The sequence below is a fragment of the Lissotriton vulgaris genome, chromosome 3_1 (genome assembly GCF_964263255.1).
Source record: "Lissotriton vulgaris chromosome 3_1, aLisVul1.2, whole genome shotgun sequence".
Lineage (NCBI taxonomy): Eukaryota > Metazoa > Chordata > Amphibia > Caudata > Salamandridae > Lissotriton > Lissotriton vulgaris.
The window spans coordinates 717,821,597-717,840,592 of record NC_141689.1 but is presented as its reverse complement, the minus strand read 5'-3'; the positions used below and the strand labels follow the sequence as shown (position 1 = coordinate 717,840,592).

The window sequence follows — 18,996 nt, the reverse complement described above, 5'->3', positions numbered from 1 at the left end:
AGAGAGAGAGAGAGGGGGGAGAGAGAGAGAGAGAGAGAGAGAGAGAGAGAGAGAGAGAGACAGAGACAGAGACAGAGACAGAGACAGGGAGAGGGAGAGGGAGAGGAGAGGGAGAGGGAGAGGGAGAGGGAGAGGGAGAGGGAGAGGGAGAGGGAGAGGGAGGGAGAGGGAGAGGGAGAGGGAGAGGGAGAGGGAGAGGGAGAGGGAGAGGGAGAGGGAGAGAGAGAGAGAGAGAGAGAGAGAGAGAGAGAGAGAGAGAGAGAGAGAGAGAGAGAGAGAGAGAGAGAGAGAGAGAGAGAGAGAGAGAGAGAGAGAGAGAGAGAGAGACAGAGACAGACAGACTGCAACCACAAGGGGAAAAGAGGAGCAACAGGAAGCCATCCCCGGACCACACTGCCAAGGATGGCCAAACCTCCTGAAAGGAGAAGGTCAAGGACAGGTAAAACATCCACAGACTACAGTGCCATCTGAAAAGAACAGGAGGCCAAGGACAAGTAAAAGAACCCTCAGCGAAAAGACCAGGTGGGAATCAGAAACTCTAACAACAGAGGGAAAGAGCAACAGTAGGCCCTCATGCTGGAGAGAAATCAGCTGGAGGGATGCCAGACCGGAAGAAAACAAAGAGGACACCCACAGAAGACAAGGCACCCAGAAGGAGGAGAGTGTAGAACCCCCAGCAGAGGGTCCTCGCAGAACGGGGAGGAAGGGTGAGTCATGAAGGAATCTGCGGATATAAAAATGGCCTTTACGCTGGCATTACTTGATGTCAGTGCTGGAAAGGGTGGGAAGGGGCCTGCACAGCTTAAATGGATCAGATTACTATTACAGCACGTGTGAAGACAGGTCAGGTGGTCTATTCGTTTTGGGAAGTGAAATCTGGAACTAGAATGGACTAAGCCCAAACTGTTGGTGTTAGCAATGGAACCACTGGTCCACATGGTTCAACAGAGGAGTCAGGAGTGGGAGACAGTTATCAACACCAACTGGCGTGCAACATCTCTATAAGCAGATGATGCGTTACTATACTTAAGAGGTGTTGGTCCCAAGCTGGGTCATGTAAGGCATTGCTGAATGAGTTTGAAGCAATAACTGGCCTCAATACCCCAGGTATTCGGCAGGTATATTGCAGTGGGTGGTCAGATGGTTAGAGGACAGTGTCCAAACATCTGAAACAGAAAATGTGCAGGCAACACTCCCACATGGTGATCTGAGGATAGATGTTAAATCTCTGGAGGAAGTGTGTCCATTCAACACTCCAGACACATCAACCATAGGCCTGAAAAATGGCCTCTAAATAGCATGCCCTAGTCAATCTTTCTTTTTTATCATGACATAATAAAGCATTTCTGTGGAGAGTGAACACCCCCACCTCACCCCCCCGCGCATACCGCTGGAAGAGGCCACTCATTGAGGACCTGATGGTTGATGCTGTGTCTTGGATTGTTGAAAAGACACACCTCTTTCCAAGCAGTGAGCCTATATCTGATTTGGGGTAAGAAACATTCACATACGAACTACAGATCATGAACATTGTTGCAACGTGCAGGTTTGTTCTGCTACCAGAGATTGAAATATGCTGGAGGTGACTATTGTGGATGATCGTGTACTTACACACAGTGTGGTCAGTACTAGCTTTGTCATTCAGTGTGTGTTGTTCCATAGATAACCTACAGACATAGACTGAGTTCACTCTTTGCTTCTACCATAGGTGAACTAGTCTGATAATAGAGGTTCTGATGAGACACAACAATTTTCTTCAGGTCGAAAAGTTGGCATCCCATCCCTTGGATATTCTGGAGAAATTATTTTATACATACAGATACTATCCCCTTACAACGTTTGTTTAGATTGATTTGCCAACATTGGGTTTAGTACAGTGTTGTTTTATGGTTGCTTTTATGGTCACTGCATCGTTTGCCTATTTTTACGCTGTACGAATTGCAACGTGTTTCTCAAATGCAAATTAACTATTTTTGGAAACAAAAACAAAAGTGTCCTGTACTTTTTCTACTGTTGTGCTAGGAGACATTAATGTAATTTTGGTGTATGAAGTGTAGAGTTGAGTTACATGCCTCAGAGATATACAAGGGGTATTGTTAGACGAGAGTCCCACTGGAAAATAGTTACAATTAAATACAGGTAAAAATTAACCCTGAGCGTAGTAGCGCTACCCGTAGCTACGCGAAGTGCACTTCGCACTATGTGAGCTACGCAAACTGCATAGTGCACTGTGCAAAATGCTGTTCGCACTGATTGCACAGTGCCGGATGCTAGTCCACACTGTGCAATCACTGCAAACCGCATCTTGCACAGTGCAAGCGGTCGTTTTCTGCCGCTCAAGTAGATTTCTACTCGAGCTGCAGCTTTATCAACGCGGACTGGTAGTTTCTCATCGTGAGCGATCGTGAGCATAAGTGACCACTCGCAATGAGAAAGAACAGAAGTTACTTACCTGTAAACTGTGGTTCTCCAGTATTGGTGTCTTTCATAGATTCACATGCTTGAATATTCCCCGTCATCGAAGACATGGCCATATGCAAATCAGCCTTGACCCTGTGCCTCATGGGAACAGTCCAGCCCGAACTGCCGAGCCATGTCTTTCCTGGACCGGAATCAAGCATCCCAGGACCGGTTTCTGGCTATCAGCTGTCTCCAGCCAGGATGGCCATGTCTGAACTGGGGTGGTGTGGAGTGCAAAAAAACAATGGATTTAGGCCCAGATTTCTGTACTGGGGTGAATGTATGACATTGTTCTGCATTCTGTCCATCAACTGTGGTTTTTGCATTTGTCACCCCGAGTGGGATGGATATGCTCAGACGTGAGTCCCATGCACTCCACACCACTGGATTCAAGCAAGCCGGGCTGAAGACGGCTGGAATGCCAGAAACCGGTCCTCCGAAGCTTGTTTCCGGTCCAGCGAAGGCATGGCTTGGCAGTTCGGGCTGGACTGTTCCCATGAGGCACAGGGTCAGACTGATTTGCATATGGCCATGTCTGAACTGGGGTGGTGTGGAGTGCAAAAAAACGATGGATTTAGGCCCAGATCTCTGTACTGGGGTGAATGTATGACATTGTTCTGCATTCTGTCCATCAACTGTGGTTTTTGCACTTGAGCTTCATTACACCATAGACAGAATCTTTTCCATTTGAGTTTGTATGTTTTCACAGTTGAAGTTGCTCTAGCCGTAGCCAAGCCCGCTCTACAATCTAAAGAAATGTCCAAATTTGCAAATTCATAGTGCTCAGGTTCCAAGCCGCTAAGAGTAGAGATGCCGGGTCGGGATGACAAACTTGGCCCTGATCCATGGTCAGAAGGTTCGGAAGAGGGTGAAGAATGATCTTCTCGCACTGTGACAGGAGCAGGAGTTCCGTAAACCAGACTTGTCAAGGCCACCTGGGAGCTATTAGAATAATGTTACAGGGTTTTTCCCTTATTTTTCTAAGAACTCTGGGGACTAGAGGTATCGGTGGAAAAGCATAGGTGTATATTTTCGACCAGTTCATCAAAAAAGCATTCCCGCATGAGTCTGGTTGGGGAAGCAAATATCCGTAGAACAGGCATTTGCGGTTCAGATGCGTTTCGAAAAGATCTAGATTTGGGGGACCCCATAATCGAAAAATGTGATCCAGGGTGGGTTAGTGTATTTTCCACTCATGTTTGGTCGTGGATGACCTGCTCAGAGAATCCGCAAGATTGTTCGCCCAATCCCAAATTTGTTGAGCCTGAAGGGACAGCGGGATGGACCTTGTGCACCCTCTTTATTGATGTAGTGCATTCACGTTGTGTTGTCCGTCCGGATCAACACTGAGGCTCCTTGTATGATGGTGTGGAAAGCTTTTAGAGCCAGTAACTCCAGCAGGTTGATGTGCCAGGTCTTGAAATGAATGACCGGAAGAGACATTTTCCTCGAGAGTCCACCACAGTAGAGCTCTTTTCATCCGAGATGTGACCTTGACCATATCGTTGAAGGATCCTGGAACTTGAGCCCATTGATTGTCTAATTCCTCCTGGATAGGTCTAATTTTTAGGCGGCAGTGAGAGACTAGAGGAATGCAGGAGGACAATATCCCTAGGAAAGATTTCAATTGTCGGACAGAAGCGGACTCTTTTAAACGGAGGGAGGCCGCTAAATTGCAAAGTTGTAGACGTCTTTCGTACGACACAAAGGCTTTTGCTTGCTTGGTGTCTAGGATGGCTCCCAAGAACAGTCTGTTTTGAGCAGGGAGAAAATGAGGCTTGCCCATGTTGAATGCAAGGCGTAGGGACTGGAAGAGGGACCTGGAGAAAAGAGTGCGTTTGGATGCCTGTTCGAACGACCGTGCCTTCAGCAGGCAGTCGTCTAGGTATGGAAAGATTTGCACTCCTTGTAGGCGAAGGTAGGCGAAGGTAAGCTGCCACCGGTGCGAGGACCTTGGTAAAGACTCGGGGAGCGGAACGAAGGCCGAATGGAAGAACCTTGAAGTGAAAGTCTTCTCTGGCCTTTCTGAATCTGAGAAATTTCCTGTGTCTCGCCAGAATGGAAAGATGAAAATAAGCATCTTGAAGATCCAAAGTAGTCATATACTCCCCTTGGGAAAGTAAAGGAAGTACCTCCTGAAGGGACAACATGCAAAAAGTTTGCTTTTTGATGTATTTGTTCAGGGTACGTAGGTCCAGAATAGGGTGCCATTCTCCCGACTTTTTCTGTAGGAGGAAGAACCTTGGATAGAATCCTCTACCCTTTTGTAGTTTTGATACCACTTCGATAGCGCCCCTTCTTAATAAACTTGTGAGTTGATTTAAAAGTTCCTTTAGGTGAGCAGGAGGGGGAACTTTTGGTGGAGAATTGGGAGGAATCTTTACAAACTCGAATGAGTGTCCCATGCGCACAATATCCAGAACCCATTGATCAGTAGTAATCTGTGACAATTTGGAGTAGAAGTGGGAGATTCGACCTCCAACCCTTGAAAGCCACTGTCGACGAAGCCACCGTCGACGAAGCCACCGTCGGCGAAGCCATCGTCGACGACGAAGTGCGTGTTGACAAAATCTTCTTCTTCTTCTGCTGCTTGCTTGACACCGTCAATGAGGTCAAAGGCACCGTAGACAAAATAGGCCTCACCTTAACAGATACAAACGTCGACGGTGAAGATGCAGACGACAGGATCATAGCCGGCTTCATAGACGTAGAAGTCATTGACGTAGACGCAACGATGGCGGCTCTATCCGACCGGGGAAGCGACGACCAGCTCGTCGACAAGATAGGCAGTTTCTGAGGTAAAAACTGCACGGATGGAGTCTGACGCCTGAGAGTTGGATCTCGGGGGCGAAAAAGGTGCAGAAAGACTCTGACGGGGAGAACTCACCCCGTTTGAAGTTGAAGGTTGAATAGTGAGCTTATCCACATGATGTTTCTTCACCACTTTAGGTTTTGGAGAAACCTTTTGATACTCACTGGTTCTCTTCAATGATGAAGAAGTCTTGAGTGATGACACACTCTCCACATCTGAGAGAGGGTTCTCTGAAGTCTTCAACTTCTGTACCCACAGAAGGAGACGCACTTCTCTGTCCTTCAGAGTCTTCTGAGAGAAGGTTCTACATATTTTACAATCCTTTACCTGGTGTTCAGGATATATTATGAGGGTCTTCAGAATGAAGTCTCTGTTTTCTACAGGTTCTACAAGGTCTGAAGAGGGACTCCTTGGTGGTAGACATCATAAAGTTGACTTTCTGAGAAGAAATGAGAAGAAAAGTGAGCTGAGCTCAGGGAGACTCACCTTCACACGACGTGCGTTAGAAAATCTGAGGGCCTGAGCCTCCAAGGAGAACATTCCAAGAGGGTGTTGGTGCCTGATTGGCTGGAGTTTGGACCAAAACATAATGACTGTGATATGTTATAGAAATGACAAGTTGTCTATCTAGAAAAACTCTATGGTTTTTTCTTTCTTATATGTATATATACTTATGTTATTACTACATTGCTATGTTATGTACCGTGGGACTCCCACTTAGACGACGGGGAATATTCAAGCATGTGAATCTATTAAAGACACCCCAATACTGGAGAACCTGACCTCCCCGTATTGGGAATCTCGCCGGGAGGTTTATTTTCCATGCTCGCGATCGGCAACTTGATGTTGATGATCGCGAACGAGGAAAAAGTCACACCAGGATGTCATTTTGCTCGCTTGCGGTCGACAACTTGACGTTGAGGACCGCGAGCAAGCAAAAAATGACCGCTACGCGTGTTTGCAGCGTAGTACTTCGCCCCCGGTTAGTAAAAATGCAGCAGGTTTGTTTTGAAATCTGATGAGTCAATGTTTCTTATCCACTTCGTAGGATTAGGAACAAACATATATGGACATGAATAGATCCTTTTGGAATCTACTTAGATTGAGTGCTTGCACAAGAAATAATTTTTCATTAACGTATGTTAGGGATGCAATGTTTTTCTGTTTCTTACTTTCATAGATTTCTATTTTTCTGATTCAAACTTCGCATGACACATAATTACCAAAATTTGATTCGGTTGCTTCACTGGGTGACTGTTGATTCCATTTGCTTTCTTCTTTTGATTAGGAGACTCTTGGTTTAACTTTTTACAATTAGTCTTCAGGTTTTGAGTTTGCAGCCCCACCTATCCAACACAAAATTATACCAGAGTCACATTATTACCTTAACCTATAATCAAGAAGCATTCTACCACACAATGAAGAGGCTATACTTAAAGCACGTCTGTTTTAGAAATAAACAATTTAGCATATTCACACTGTCTACTAAAGATCATTTGCTCATGATTCTGCAAAGCAAACTAGATCAGCTTAGCTAAAGTGCCTACATAATCCTCTTGGGAAGAGAACTGAAAAATAAAGCCCTACCGCCAATTTTTGATTTAGCTCCAGTGAATTCAGCTATCGAGCAAGCCCACTAGAAATGCTTCATCTTCGAGTTTAGCGTGCTCTGATGACTACTGACATGCAAAGTGTACCCTCTTTCAGGGTGGCGATGGCTACTGGCCCCTCAATACAGACTATGTAATGAACGATAGTAGTGGCAGCAACTATCAGCCCAAAGGATTGTTGCTTTCCACCTCTAGCCCTGTTGGGAAAACACCCCTGGGTCTGTCATTTATGTGTTCCAATTATGCATGTTTTATTTGGGGGGATTGAATGGTAGTGTTTATTTGGAACCAAAGCGTTGTGGCACGAGATATAGGTATTCCTGCCACTTGCTCTTTGCAGGGCATGACAGATGGCCTTCTCCAGAGATTCCGTTCCCGAAACCAGTCTTACCTGCTGGGAAGGGGAAGTCTGTCTTTTGGCAAGTGTAGGTTTCTGGGAGAACAGCTGGCAATGCACCACTGCGGCCACCATCCATAGAGGCTCTGGTACAGCTTTACCTGGGACCAGTGTCGCAGTTAGCAAAACAAGCAGGCCGATGGAGTTTGCACCTTGGGCAGCAGAAGCAGCAGCAGCCAATAGTAGGGCAGGGTCCTACAGATTGGAGACAGTTGCTGGGGCTCAGTCCACGAGACAGGAGACCTTTGCTTGCTGAATAAAACACAGAAAGATTGCTCCTCCTCTGTCCTGACACTAAACAGAATCAAGATGAGAAGGGCTGGCTCCGATGCATGGTTTGGTTCCCCCAGACTGTCAGCTTTCAAACTGTTCTACTGTATATGATGGGGAGGACATCGATACAAGTTGCAACTACCCAAGGAACTGGGACCAGTAGAGAGACTGTCAGCAATGATGCACAGTGGTTAGATCAGAAAGAGAGGCAAGAATTTCACTGGGAGCATTAGGAAGTTCACTGTCAGTCATGAGCCAGCATTTATATTTCACAGGTGAGTAAGGCATAATATTGGTATGGTACCCAAGGAAACGCGGTGTGACAGCACTTTGCAGAAGGCATTGCCCTGGGCTGGGTGGGTCCGGTAATGTTTGTCCGGCTCTTTTGATGTTTCCAAAAGAAAACTAACAAAAGTTACAGAGGGACAAACAACAATTGTTCATCTCAAGAGACTCCTCAAAAGGGTTAGAAAAGGGATGAAGTTTCTGATGTAGCAGACTCAAGTGAATCCATGATGTTAGCTATGATGAAGGAGCTGCAGAAATTCCACCAGAAGACATCATTCAAAATGTCTGAGGTGGCGAACTTAATGAAGACATTAAAGATCTCATCAATGGAGGAGGAAACACATGTGTCACCTGAACAATCTGACGCAAAGGTGGAAACGATTGTTTAAGAACTTGCGACTGAACAGCAGAGGCTTGGGATGCTGGGTTAGGGCATTGTCGTCTATATATTAAGGACTGACAACAAAGTGAAATACTTGGCAACGTCTGCACATTCTTGGAATGAAGATTGCCCAAGACACAATTAAAATATCCTGGACACAAGGTTTTTCTAAATTCAGAGCTACTGGTGGGGAATCTGAAAGGGCCTGGGGAGGTCCTGGCACCCACCTTACTTTCTCAATACATCAATGGAGTTGTAGAGTATCTTAATGGTTGCATCAATGATTCTCCTAAATTGACCGGCAAAAAGATTCCACCATTACTTTTTGCAGATGATACTCTTTCTATCCAGATATCACTTGGGCCTACATAACCTTTTACACAAGTTTAACGAGTTCTGCACTAAATACATGGTATAAAATCCACATAACGTCAGGTAGGGCAAACACAGTTTGGGCAACACTTTCATTGAATTAACATGGGGACCCCAAATACAGAAGAACAGACTTTTAGTACAACACAGGGTGACAGCGATTCTTAAAATGCAGAGATTCAATCAATCTAGAGCAGTCTCTACAGCTCTTCAAATGTATAAGTTCAAGAAAGAATCTGCTGCTTTATGTGGAACAGAAAAATGGGTAATCGCCAATGTGAATAGCTTTACAATAAAGGAGAATTTCATTTCCAAAATCTTTATTAAATCTTCCCCATAGTTCGCCAAATTTACCTTTAATCTTTTATCTTTGACACTGGGTAAAAAAGCATTGACCATTTAGCTGCTCTGAAACCTCTTCTTTTAAGTACGGTTGTGGTCCCAACACGAACTGGATGCTTAACGAGCCGAACTAGACAAGATCATAGTATTTGATTCCCATCTAAATGTAATGAAGCTATCTTATGTGAAATATTGGCTCTTTAGACTGGGCCTGTAGGTCCTTCGTTCATAAGAAAACTGATCAAAAGTATTTTACCAAATACGTGTTGGAACTTTTGCGATTGAACAGTAGCATCAATCTGCCACACTTGGAAACCTTACCAATCAGTCCCTGAGCCACAAGCCTACCAGTAAAGTTGAAAGCTTTTTAGATAAGATGTATCCACCCCTTACAAAAACCATCTACATCAAATTCAGATTTGGTACTTTACCTGTAAGCGCCTTTTCTTTTAATTGACAAATTACTTCTGGTGATTCTCCTACTTCTAACTATTGTACTAATACAAAATATTGAGCATTTTTGTTCTTTTGCCCTTGTATTTCAAACCAAGATGCAAACAGATTTGTCCTTTATGCTTGAATCTTGGCGTAAGAAAATATGAAGTTGTACTCAGTATTTTTAGATCTGACACTAGTAGACTTGTATTTGGGCTGAGCAAATATTTTTTTTCTGTGTGGATCTTCAGAAAGAGTGCTGCCCTGTTAGATTTTTGGACTAAGGCAATGCACTGGTTTATGAATTAATGTATTCACTGTCCTATACTTGTATCTGCATTTAACTGTTTTTTAATCTGTTTGAAGCACAAATTGAGTAAAATATTTTATGCTGAAGGCAGTATTTAGCTTTCTTTTTGAACTCTTAAAAATCATTTTTCTCTATGGAGCTGCACTATGTTAATGTGTATATGAGTATAAGAATTGCTTTATCTACATTGTGAATACCCTGAAAAAAAACAGGCGTAGGAAGATAATAAGAATTCCTATTAATGCTACACCTGGCAGTCGCCGGGGAGAGGTGTGGACAGTTAGGGAGGAAGAATACTTTCACTGGAGCCTGCTGATCCCCAACGGTGAGAAGCAATTGCAAGAGCTGGTATGGGACTGTGGAACCAATCCATGAGTGAGGGAAAATCCATATATTTCAAGATCTTAACTCCATCACACAGTTGAAGCATCCGAACTGCAGTGTCTTGTCGATTCTGCATGCAAGGCCAATCTGTGTATTCCTGCAAAGCAGAGGGTGAAGAAGGATGGGAGGTCAAGCTTTCACATTACCTGCTGTGGTTCAGGAATTTATTGATCTACAGCAGAAACCCCACTGACAAAGAGATGCCTGCTTCTCTGTTCATTTTACCTTTTCTCAGAGTAATATCTTCGAGTCTAATAATAATAATAATAATAATAATAATAATCCACATTTGTAAAGTGCACAATCACCCGTAAGGGTCTCTAGGCGCTGGAGACCGTCGGGAAGATTAAGCAAGCTATTGCCCAGAGTCACATGGTGCTGGGCTAATCTGCCACCAGTGCCGGGGAACGAACCGTGATCCCCAGATTCCGGAGTCAGTCGCCCTAGCCGCGGCACCACACCTGTTCCACAACTATGCCACCTGATATATGTTCTCTTTATTATTATTTTTTAACACCGTAGTTAAGAGTTCTACTGTGTGAAGTGTTTATCAAGTTCTATTTATGTATTTTTAGGCACTGCCATGTTGTTTTCTTATTTTGCCACCACTCATTAGTACTTGGACACAAACTCTATACCCCCATGTTCTCTTGTGGCATATACGTAAAGCGGAGTTACTAGATCTAGAAGATATACAGAGGTGCCAGTATAGTTCTAAAGTGCGTGCAAGTTGTTTTTGTACATGTTTATGGCCTTTGTTACTGGAGTGTTTTTTTCAATAAAAAGGATATAAACTAGATAAATTTAAGAGTTGGTATCTCCGTGCTTCAGGAACACTCACCCTTCACAATCTTCCTACGTGCCTGTTGATCACAAGGGGGTGAGATGTTCAATTAACTTAATTTCCTGGTTAGTGCAGATTATCTTCAAACTGACAATGCGTTCTCCTTGCTTCGTCTATGGTACATCGCTGTTGGGACACCTGACCTACTTCAGCAATGCTGCCGGGATATGGGCCATGGCTAGGTCCCCATTGACGATAAGAACTTGTAAAAAAAAAAAATGTGAACACTTTTGCAGGTTCGGTTTGGATCCCTGCTAAGACCGGGAACCCTGAATCTGTGCAAACTGCATACTTGCCCAGGGATATGGAATACGCCCGATACCCACCAGAGAACTACACCACCAGTACTGTGGGCCGGAACCTCTTCCAGTTCGGTGGTGATTAATTTTGTGACTGACACTTTCTTGGGAGATTTCTGTATTTCTGGCTGACTGTGGGTGGGAATTCTTGAGAGGGGTAATTGCACAAGAGCATGTGACATATGAAGAATTGCTCATAGATCCTCATCTTTCTAGCACAGCTGTAAAAAGCTACTTACCCAGTATGCATCTGTTCTTGGCATGTAGAGCTGTAGAATCTCATGCGTATGCATAGATCGCCATCTAGTGTTTGGCCCGAATGTTTGCACTTTGTTTTACTTCGAAGACGTTTTCTTAGTCACAATGTAGGTGACTCCTCCTTTCGGTGATAGTGCGCATGGTCATCAACTCCATCTTCAGATTGTTTTCCCACAGAGGGTGAGAGAATGGAGTAGTAGTAAGGAATAGAGATGTCCATGTGTATGTATGAATAGTAACAAGAGAACTACAGCAGCTACAGGTACCCGGGGTAGTGGGTGGGTGCATGAGATTCTACAGCTCTACATGCCAAGAACAGATGCATACTGAGTAAGTAGCATTTTCCGTTTGAGGCCTGTGAGCTGTAGGTCACATGCTTATGCATAGACTATACATCAGTCTCCCCTAAGAGGTGGCTATCCTGTAACTGATGGAGTTGTCTGAAACAGTGTTTTAAGTACTGCGTGGCCCACGTTAGCTTGTTTACTGGCTAACATGTCTACACAATAGTGCTTGGTGAATGTGTGTGGTGTGGACCATGTTGCTGCTTTGCAGGTGTCAGTAATAGGAATGTTCCCTAAAAAAGGCATAGTAGCCCCTACCTTACGAGTGGAATGTGCTCTAAGGGGTACCATTAGAGTCCTTTTGGCTTTTGCATACCAAATCTGAATACATTTAACGATCCACCAAGCAATACCTGATTTGGATATAGAATTGCCCTTGTGAGGTGGTGCAAAAGCAACAAAGAGTTGTTTGGTCTTTAGAAAAGATTTAGTTCTTTCAGTGTAATACAACAGTGCTCTTCTAACATCGAAGCTGTGTAGAGCTTGTTCTGCAACGGAGTCAGGTTGAGGGAACAAAACAGGTAATTCAACCGACTGATTTATGTGAAATGCAGATACTACCTTGGGTAGGAATTTGGGATTGGTATCAAAAACCACTTTATCTTTGTGTAGCTGGAAAAAGGTCATTCTATGGTTAGTGCCTGAAGTTCACCCACTCTTCTCAATGAAGTGATTGGAATGAGGAAAGCTGTTTTCCAAGTGAGTAGTCACATTTGTGCATGGGTTCAAATGGTGGGCCTTGTGAGGACTATTATTAAGATTCTATACTGGGGCAGGTGGAAGTCTTAGTGATATAACTCTTTTTAGTCCTTCCATAAATGCTTTGATTACAGGCACTCGAAAGAGCGATACATGTTGCCTATTTTGAAGATAGGCTGCAATTGCAGCAAGATGCAGTCTGATGGATGCATAGGCCAATGATGACTGCTGTAAATGTAACAGGTAGCAGATGATGTTTTGTATGGAAGCATCAAGAGGGTTGATGTTATTGCAATAGATAATAAATCGCTTCAATTTGGTTGCTTAGCAGGCTCTTGTGGTAGGCCTTCTGGCCTCCTTAATAATGTCCATAGAGTCTGGTGGAAGGTTCAGATAACGAAACTCTATGGCTTCAGGAGCCAGATCGCGAGGTTCAACTGTTTGGGATCTGGGTGTTTGATTTCCCCATGGCTCTGTGTGAGGAGACTGGGAGTTAAATGTAATTTTGCTGTACCAGAGAGAGTTCCAACAGGGTTGTGAACCAGGGTTGACGTGCCAATGTTGGAGTTACCAGTATTAGTGTGAGAGACGTTTGCCTGACTTTTTGAACCACTGATGGAATGAGTGGGAGAGGCGGAAAAGCGTAACCAAATATCCCTGACCAGTTCAGCCATAGAGCATTGCCTTTGGATAATGGGTGTAGATACCTGGAGGCGAAGCTTTGGCATTGTGCGTTTTGGGGTGTTGCAAACAGATCTATGTGAGGGACTCCCCAGGCTTGGAAGTATGAGTGGAGAACTTGAGGGTGAAGTTTCCATTTGTGTATTTGATACCTCTGCCTGCTGAGGAGGTCCGCAATCTGGTTGTTGACTCCTGGGAGGTGTTCCACTAGGAGATAGATATTGTGGTGAATATCCCACCTCCACATGTCATGGGCTAAGTGGGACAGTTGGAGAGAGTGTGTCCTCCCCCGTTTCTGTATGTAATACATAGTTGCCATGTTGTCGGTTCGAACCAGAACAGCTTTGCCAGACAGTTGATCTTGAAAGGCTTTGAGAGCTAGAAAGATTGCCATCAGCTCTAAATGATTGATATGGAGCAACTTTTACTGATGGCTCCACAGCCCTTGCACATTGTGTTGTTGAAGATGAGCTCCCCAGCCAGTTAGGGACGCGTACGCTGTTAATACTGTCTGTGGGACCGGGTCTATTAACGGCTGCCCTTTTGACGAATTTTGTGTGTTCCACCACTGCAGAGAGCCAGGAGTACGGCCCCTTACCAACACTAGATCGGTTAATAGACCGTGTGACTGGTTCCACTGAATGGCTAAGCATTCTTGAAGTGGACGCATGTGCAGCCTGGCATGGGGAACGATCATGATGCAAGATGCCATCATTCCCAACAGCTGAATAAAAACTCGAGCTGGAAGTGACTGACTGGCTTGAAACTGGAGAATTAAGGCCTGAATGTTTCGAATTCTGGCTGCGTTGGGAAACACCAGAGCCCTTTGAGGATCTAAAGTGGCTCCTAGATAGTTCGGAGTTTTGGCCGGCTGAAGATGTGATTTTTAACACATTGACTGTAAACCCCAGCTGGTGAAGTAACTGAATGGTTACGGAAAGATGCTTGCGGCATTGTTGATACGTGCCGGCTTTGATGAGCCTATCGTCCAGGGATGGGAACACATGGATGCTTTGTCTTCTTAGATAAGCAGCTACTACCACCAGACACTTTGTGAAAACTCTGGGGGCAGTAGTGACACTGAATGGGAGAACCTTGAATTGGTAATGTTGACCTGCTACCACAAACCTGAGACATTTGCGGTGAGCCGGGTGGATTGGAATATGAAAGTAGGCATCCTTTAAGTCTAGAGTAGACAGAAAGGCGCCCTTTTGCAAAAGAGGTAGTACATGTTGAAGTGTTACCATTTGGAAATGGTCTGACTGTATGTAACAATTTAGTTCTCTGAGATCTAATATTGGTCTGAGAGAGCCGTCCTTTTTGGGATTTATGAAGTAAAAGGAATACACGCCTGGCCCTTGATGTAGTGGTGGTTTCGGGCTTTATAGCTTGTTTTAGTAGTAGGGATTGTACCACTTGTTTGAGGAGGTGTAGGTGATCCGGTGAAAGTTTGTTCAACTTTAGGTGAATGTTTGGAGAAGTGTTGATAAACTCCAGGCAGTAACCAGAATAGATGATTTGTAGAACCCACTTGTCTGTTGTTATTGACTGCCACTTTGGTAGGAATTGTGACAGTCTTATCACAACAGGTGTTAAGTGGTCGGGAGGAACTATGAGAAAGTCACTGCTTTGTATTGGAGGGGGAGGTAAGTGTGTTAGAACCTCTACCTCTGCTATGGTTTCCCCTGTAACCCCCTCTGAAGTATTTTTTGGAACCTGAGGATTGATTATTGCTCTTATAGGTAGATGCAGTTTCTGAGGAAGTATTTTTGGACCCTCCCCGATAGAAAGAGCGTCGAAAAGAACCACTGCCTTTTGTAGACTAAAGGGCTCCCATAGATTTAGTCACTTCAGTATCTTTTTTCATCTTCTCAAGTGAATAATCTACCACCAGCCCAAAAAGGTGTTCTTTATCAAAAGGTGTGTTTAATAAGGAGGCCTGAACCTCAGTTTTGAACCCTGAGATACGTAGCCAGGCGTCTTCTTAAAAGAACACTAGTGTTTACCGCTCTGGCAGATGTGTCAGCAGCATCTAATTTGGTTGTTTGAAATTGATTGTCCCTCACGTACCAGGTCTTGTGCTTAGATTTATGTTCTTGGGGCAGAAATTGGATGAGTTGTTCCATTTCACCCCAATGCGCACAGCCATATCTGGCTAGCAACACTTGTGTATTAGATATGCGCCAGAAGTTAGCTGCCTGGGAGGCTACCCATTTCCCTGAAGCATCAAGGAGCTCCTACTCCTTATCTGGGGTGAAGCGTCTCCAGTAGTTTTGCGTGCATTGGAAACTACTAACGAGTCTAAGGGTAATTGTCCTCTTATGTAGACTGGATCAGATGGTGCAGGCTTGTGTTTTTTATCCATCCTAGTGGTAAGGATACGTGCCCTGTCAGGATCCTTAAATATGTTGTCAACATGCCTCGTCATTCCTTTCAGCATGGGCAACATAGGTGTTGATTTTTGTGTGCTGTTCAATGTTTCAAAAAGGAAATCTCTTCAAGGGATTCTTTATGGAGCTGGACCACATGGTAATTGGCAGCCCTGCCTAGCATTCCAATATAGTCTACACTGTCGTCTGGTGGAGAGGGCCTGGTAGGATATAAGTCAGGATCATTGTCTGTGGGCGAATCAGTGTTGTAGTCATCCCACTCATCTGTAGGTCCTGGCTGACCATCATCATTAATATTATCATCCCCATCATAATCACCCTGATTATCAGGTGCATGTGGTGGTGAGTGATTAGGTGAAGTTGGCACAGATAGAAACTGAGGTGAAGGTGGTGATGGGAGAGGAGGAGGGGAAGGGTTTGTTTCAATATTTCTCTTCTTCAATGGAATATGATATTCCTCTTCAGTATTAGTCCTTTTCTTTATAGTCAATTTAGTTGTAATGTGTCTAGTTTTAGGATGTATGTTCAATAATTTCCGTTTCGGGTCAGATTTTTGGAGAGGATCATCGAAACTGTGCTTTTTAGGTGCTTTGGTGTATCAGTCTGTTTCGGCGCGAAGTTTTTGGTGCAGGCCTACGTTCCCTGTAGGGCGGGCGCACCTACCCTGACGTCACTGCGCACCGCCTCGCGTGGAGCGCGCATACAGGACGTCGCGGGAGAGAGTCACGCCGCCGGCCGCTTTAAAGAGGCGAGTGGCGCGAACATCAGGCACTTTTAAATGCGGTGGAGCGGGCGTAAGGAGTGCAGGTAAGGAGGCGGGGGCTGGTGGGGCTTGTGGTTCTTGTGGGAGCGCGGGGCAGACTGTGGCCTTTTGTTTAAGTAGTGCTGTTATTCAGAGCCCCTTCACTGGCTCCGATTAACAGCAATACTTAAACAAAAGGCCACAGTGGCTGGGGAAACAAGCGGAACAGAATGCAAAAGGGGCACAAAAACAGGGAAAAACAAAGTGGGACAAAGGGCAGAAGGGCACCAAAAACGAGTGGGACAGAGGGCAGAAGGGCACCAAAAAGGCAGAAGGGCACCAAAAACGAGAGGGACAGAGGGTAGAAGAGCAAAAAAACGAGTGGGGCAGAAGGACACCAAAAACGAGTGGGACAGAGGGCAGAAAGGCACAAAAAACGAGTGGGACAGAGGGCAGAAGGGCACAAAAAACGAGTGGGACAAAGGGCAGAAGGGCACAAAAACGAGTAGGAAAGAGGGCAGAAGTGCACAAAAAACGGGTGGCATTTGGCGCCGCAGACAAGCGCAGTTTGGTTCCTGGCGCACATAGCCATGGTTGCAGCGCACAGAGACCCTCAACTGCCGCACACAGAGGAAATAATTAGAGGGAACATTGGTGCAGGCGGCTTCGGGGTTGTTTTTTTCGGATCCCAGGTGGTTTCAGGTGCAGAGTGGTGATGTTTGGAGCAGGACTTTGGCTTCAATTCCGAAGGCTTTGGCTCAGTACCCAAATTGGTGAGGGTTTTTTCAGAGCCGGATGGCTTTTTGGTCGGCTTAAGTGCCGAGCCAGTAGGCGGGGCGTCGGAAGCGTGGACTCAGGGCCGAGCAGAGCACTAGGGCGCCGGTTGGTCCGGCTCCTTCTTTTTCGGTTGACTTGGGATTCGGGGCGATGTAGGGACTGTACTTACAGTATGTTGTCCATGCAGAATGTCTTCATCCTGGTTGGAGCCGTCATCGGAAAGGGAGATCCGTTCCTGTTCCTCCTCGGCTCCGATAGTGTCGCCAGCTTCTTCACCAGATTCAGGTCTGAAGAGGTCCGGATTGGAGTCTGTGTGTTGACTCTGCATTTTGCAACATCGAGCCAAACGTTCGCGAAGAGTCTTCTTGGAGAGGAAAGCTCGGCACAGGTCCCAGTCCTGTCCACTGTATTCTGGTGACAAACACAGGTTGCACACTTCGTGCAAGTCGGTGCGTGGGTATTTCGTGTGGCACAGAGGACAGAATTTAAATGGAGTTCGTTACATTGACTGCGAGTCGAACCGGGGGCTAGGCCCGACGGCCTACCACAAGCTCTCTAATCGAAATAGGGTTTTTTGTCAATCAACACGATACGCGCAGAATAGAATATGTGATTGGAAACAATATTGTCAAGGGTGAGTGTTCTACACACCGAGGGAAACAGAAGGATTGGCGTCGAACCGGAGCATAGCGTGAAAAATCCGAACCCGATGGAGGAAAAAAACAATCTGAAGATGGAGTCGATGACCATGCGCACTATAACCGAAAGGAGGAGTCACCTACCTCGTGACTCGGAAAACTTATTCGAAGAAAAACAAAGTGCAAACATCCGGGCCCAACACTAGATGTCGATCTATGCATAAGCATGTGATCCTGCAGCTCATATGCCTCAAACACTTCACCAGGTAGTTTCACAAGTTCCAAAGACACAGAGTTCATCCAAATACACTTGACATATAAATCTCTTTGGGGTTATAACTGCAATCTATAAAGTGTGAGTACATCCTAGTTAAAGTGTATATTTCATTTTTAAGAGCTCAGTTTTTAATCTACATTAAGTTACATTAAAAACTACATTTTCACACCCTGCTGTACTCCTGTGATACCTGGCTGAGTTGGCAGCCATGCAGGCTACTGTTGTAATTTGGCAGCGATCGGGGTTAGCATTTAGCTGAAGCCATGCTGTTGTTTACTCTTGTACTCTGCTTATGGACAGACTATATTTAGGATCTGCTACTCTGCACTTGCGCAGAAGACACTGCAACTGTTCACATATGTCTTAGTCTGTAACTGTCAGAGTATTTTTACAGCAATTGGCAAACTGCTAAGCTCCGCCCTACTGTTGCCTGTGCATTTCTGTAAGACCTTTTATGTATTTAAACCTTCTCTTCTGTACTTGTACCGCCTTCCGCCTTCTTCTGAGCCCCTGTGTGGGTATAAAAGGACCATGTTCTTTCTGTTCAGTGTGCTACTTCATACACTACCGAAGGGTGTTGTGTGAATGTGGTTCTACCTCATGAGGTTTAATAAACACTTTGTTTTATATTCCAGTTTCTGTGCCAACTTCTATTCTATTCGTCTGAGGACTTGTGCACAGAAGGGCGAACCCCTAGCACTGTTAGGCCTGGCTGAGGCGCACTACGACAAATTGGCGCCCAACGTAGGGCTCATCGGCGACTCGGATGCCCAAAGGAGTGGTCGAGACGAAGGATTGGAATCTCGCTGCGGACAATCGCTGCCTGATGAGACCCGCGTCTTGGCAACCACTGCGTTTTTCCTCTCTTTCCGATCTGACCCTCCAGGTGGTGCCGGTCCTCGACTGAGATCTCTTCTATTGATTTGCCACGTAGTGACCATTTGGTCGATTCAAGATCTTGGCAGTTGGAATCTGGACATTT

At 45.2% G+C, this 18,996-nt stretch overlaps 1 protein-coding gene and 1 pseudogene across 2 annotated transcripts in view; both read right to left on the bottom strand.

Annotated features, from left to right (window-relative positions):
* The window catches only part of DCP2 (decapping mRNA 2), a 295,860-nt gene that overhangs the window by 54,645 nt on the left and 222,219 nt on the right, over positions 1-18,996 (bottom strand). Inside the window, exon 9 of one of the 2 annotated variants that reach the window (XM_086961031.1) lies at positions 6,496-6,618. The exons of the other annotated variant lie outside the window; for it this stretch is intronic. Coding sequence (XP_086817157.1) covers positions 6,496-6,618 — 123 coding nt within the window. The remainder of the gene's footprint in view (positions 1-6,495; positions 6,619-18,996) is intronic. 2 annotated transcript variants of the gene reach the window in all.
* LOC147726960 (uncharacterized) overlaps positions 15,663-18,996 on the bottom strand; it is a 33,243-nt pseudogene continuing 29,909 nt past the window's right edge.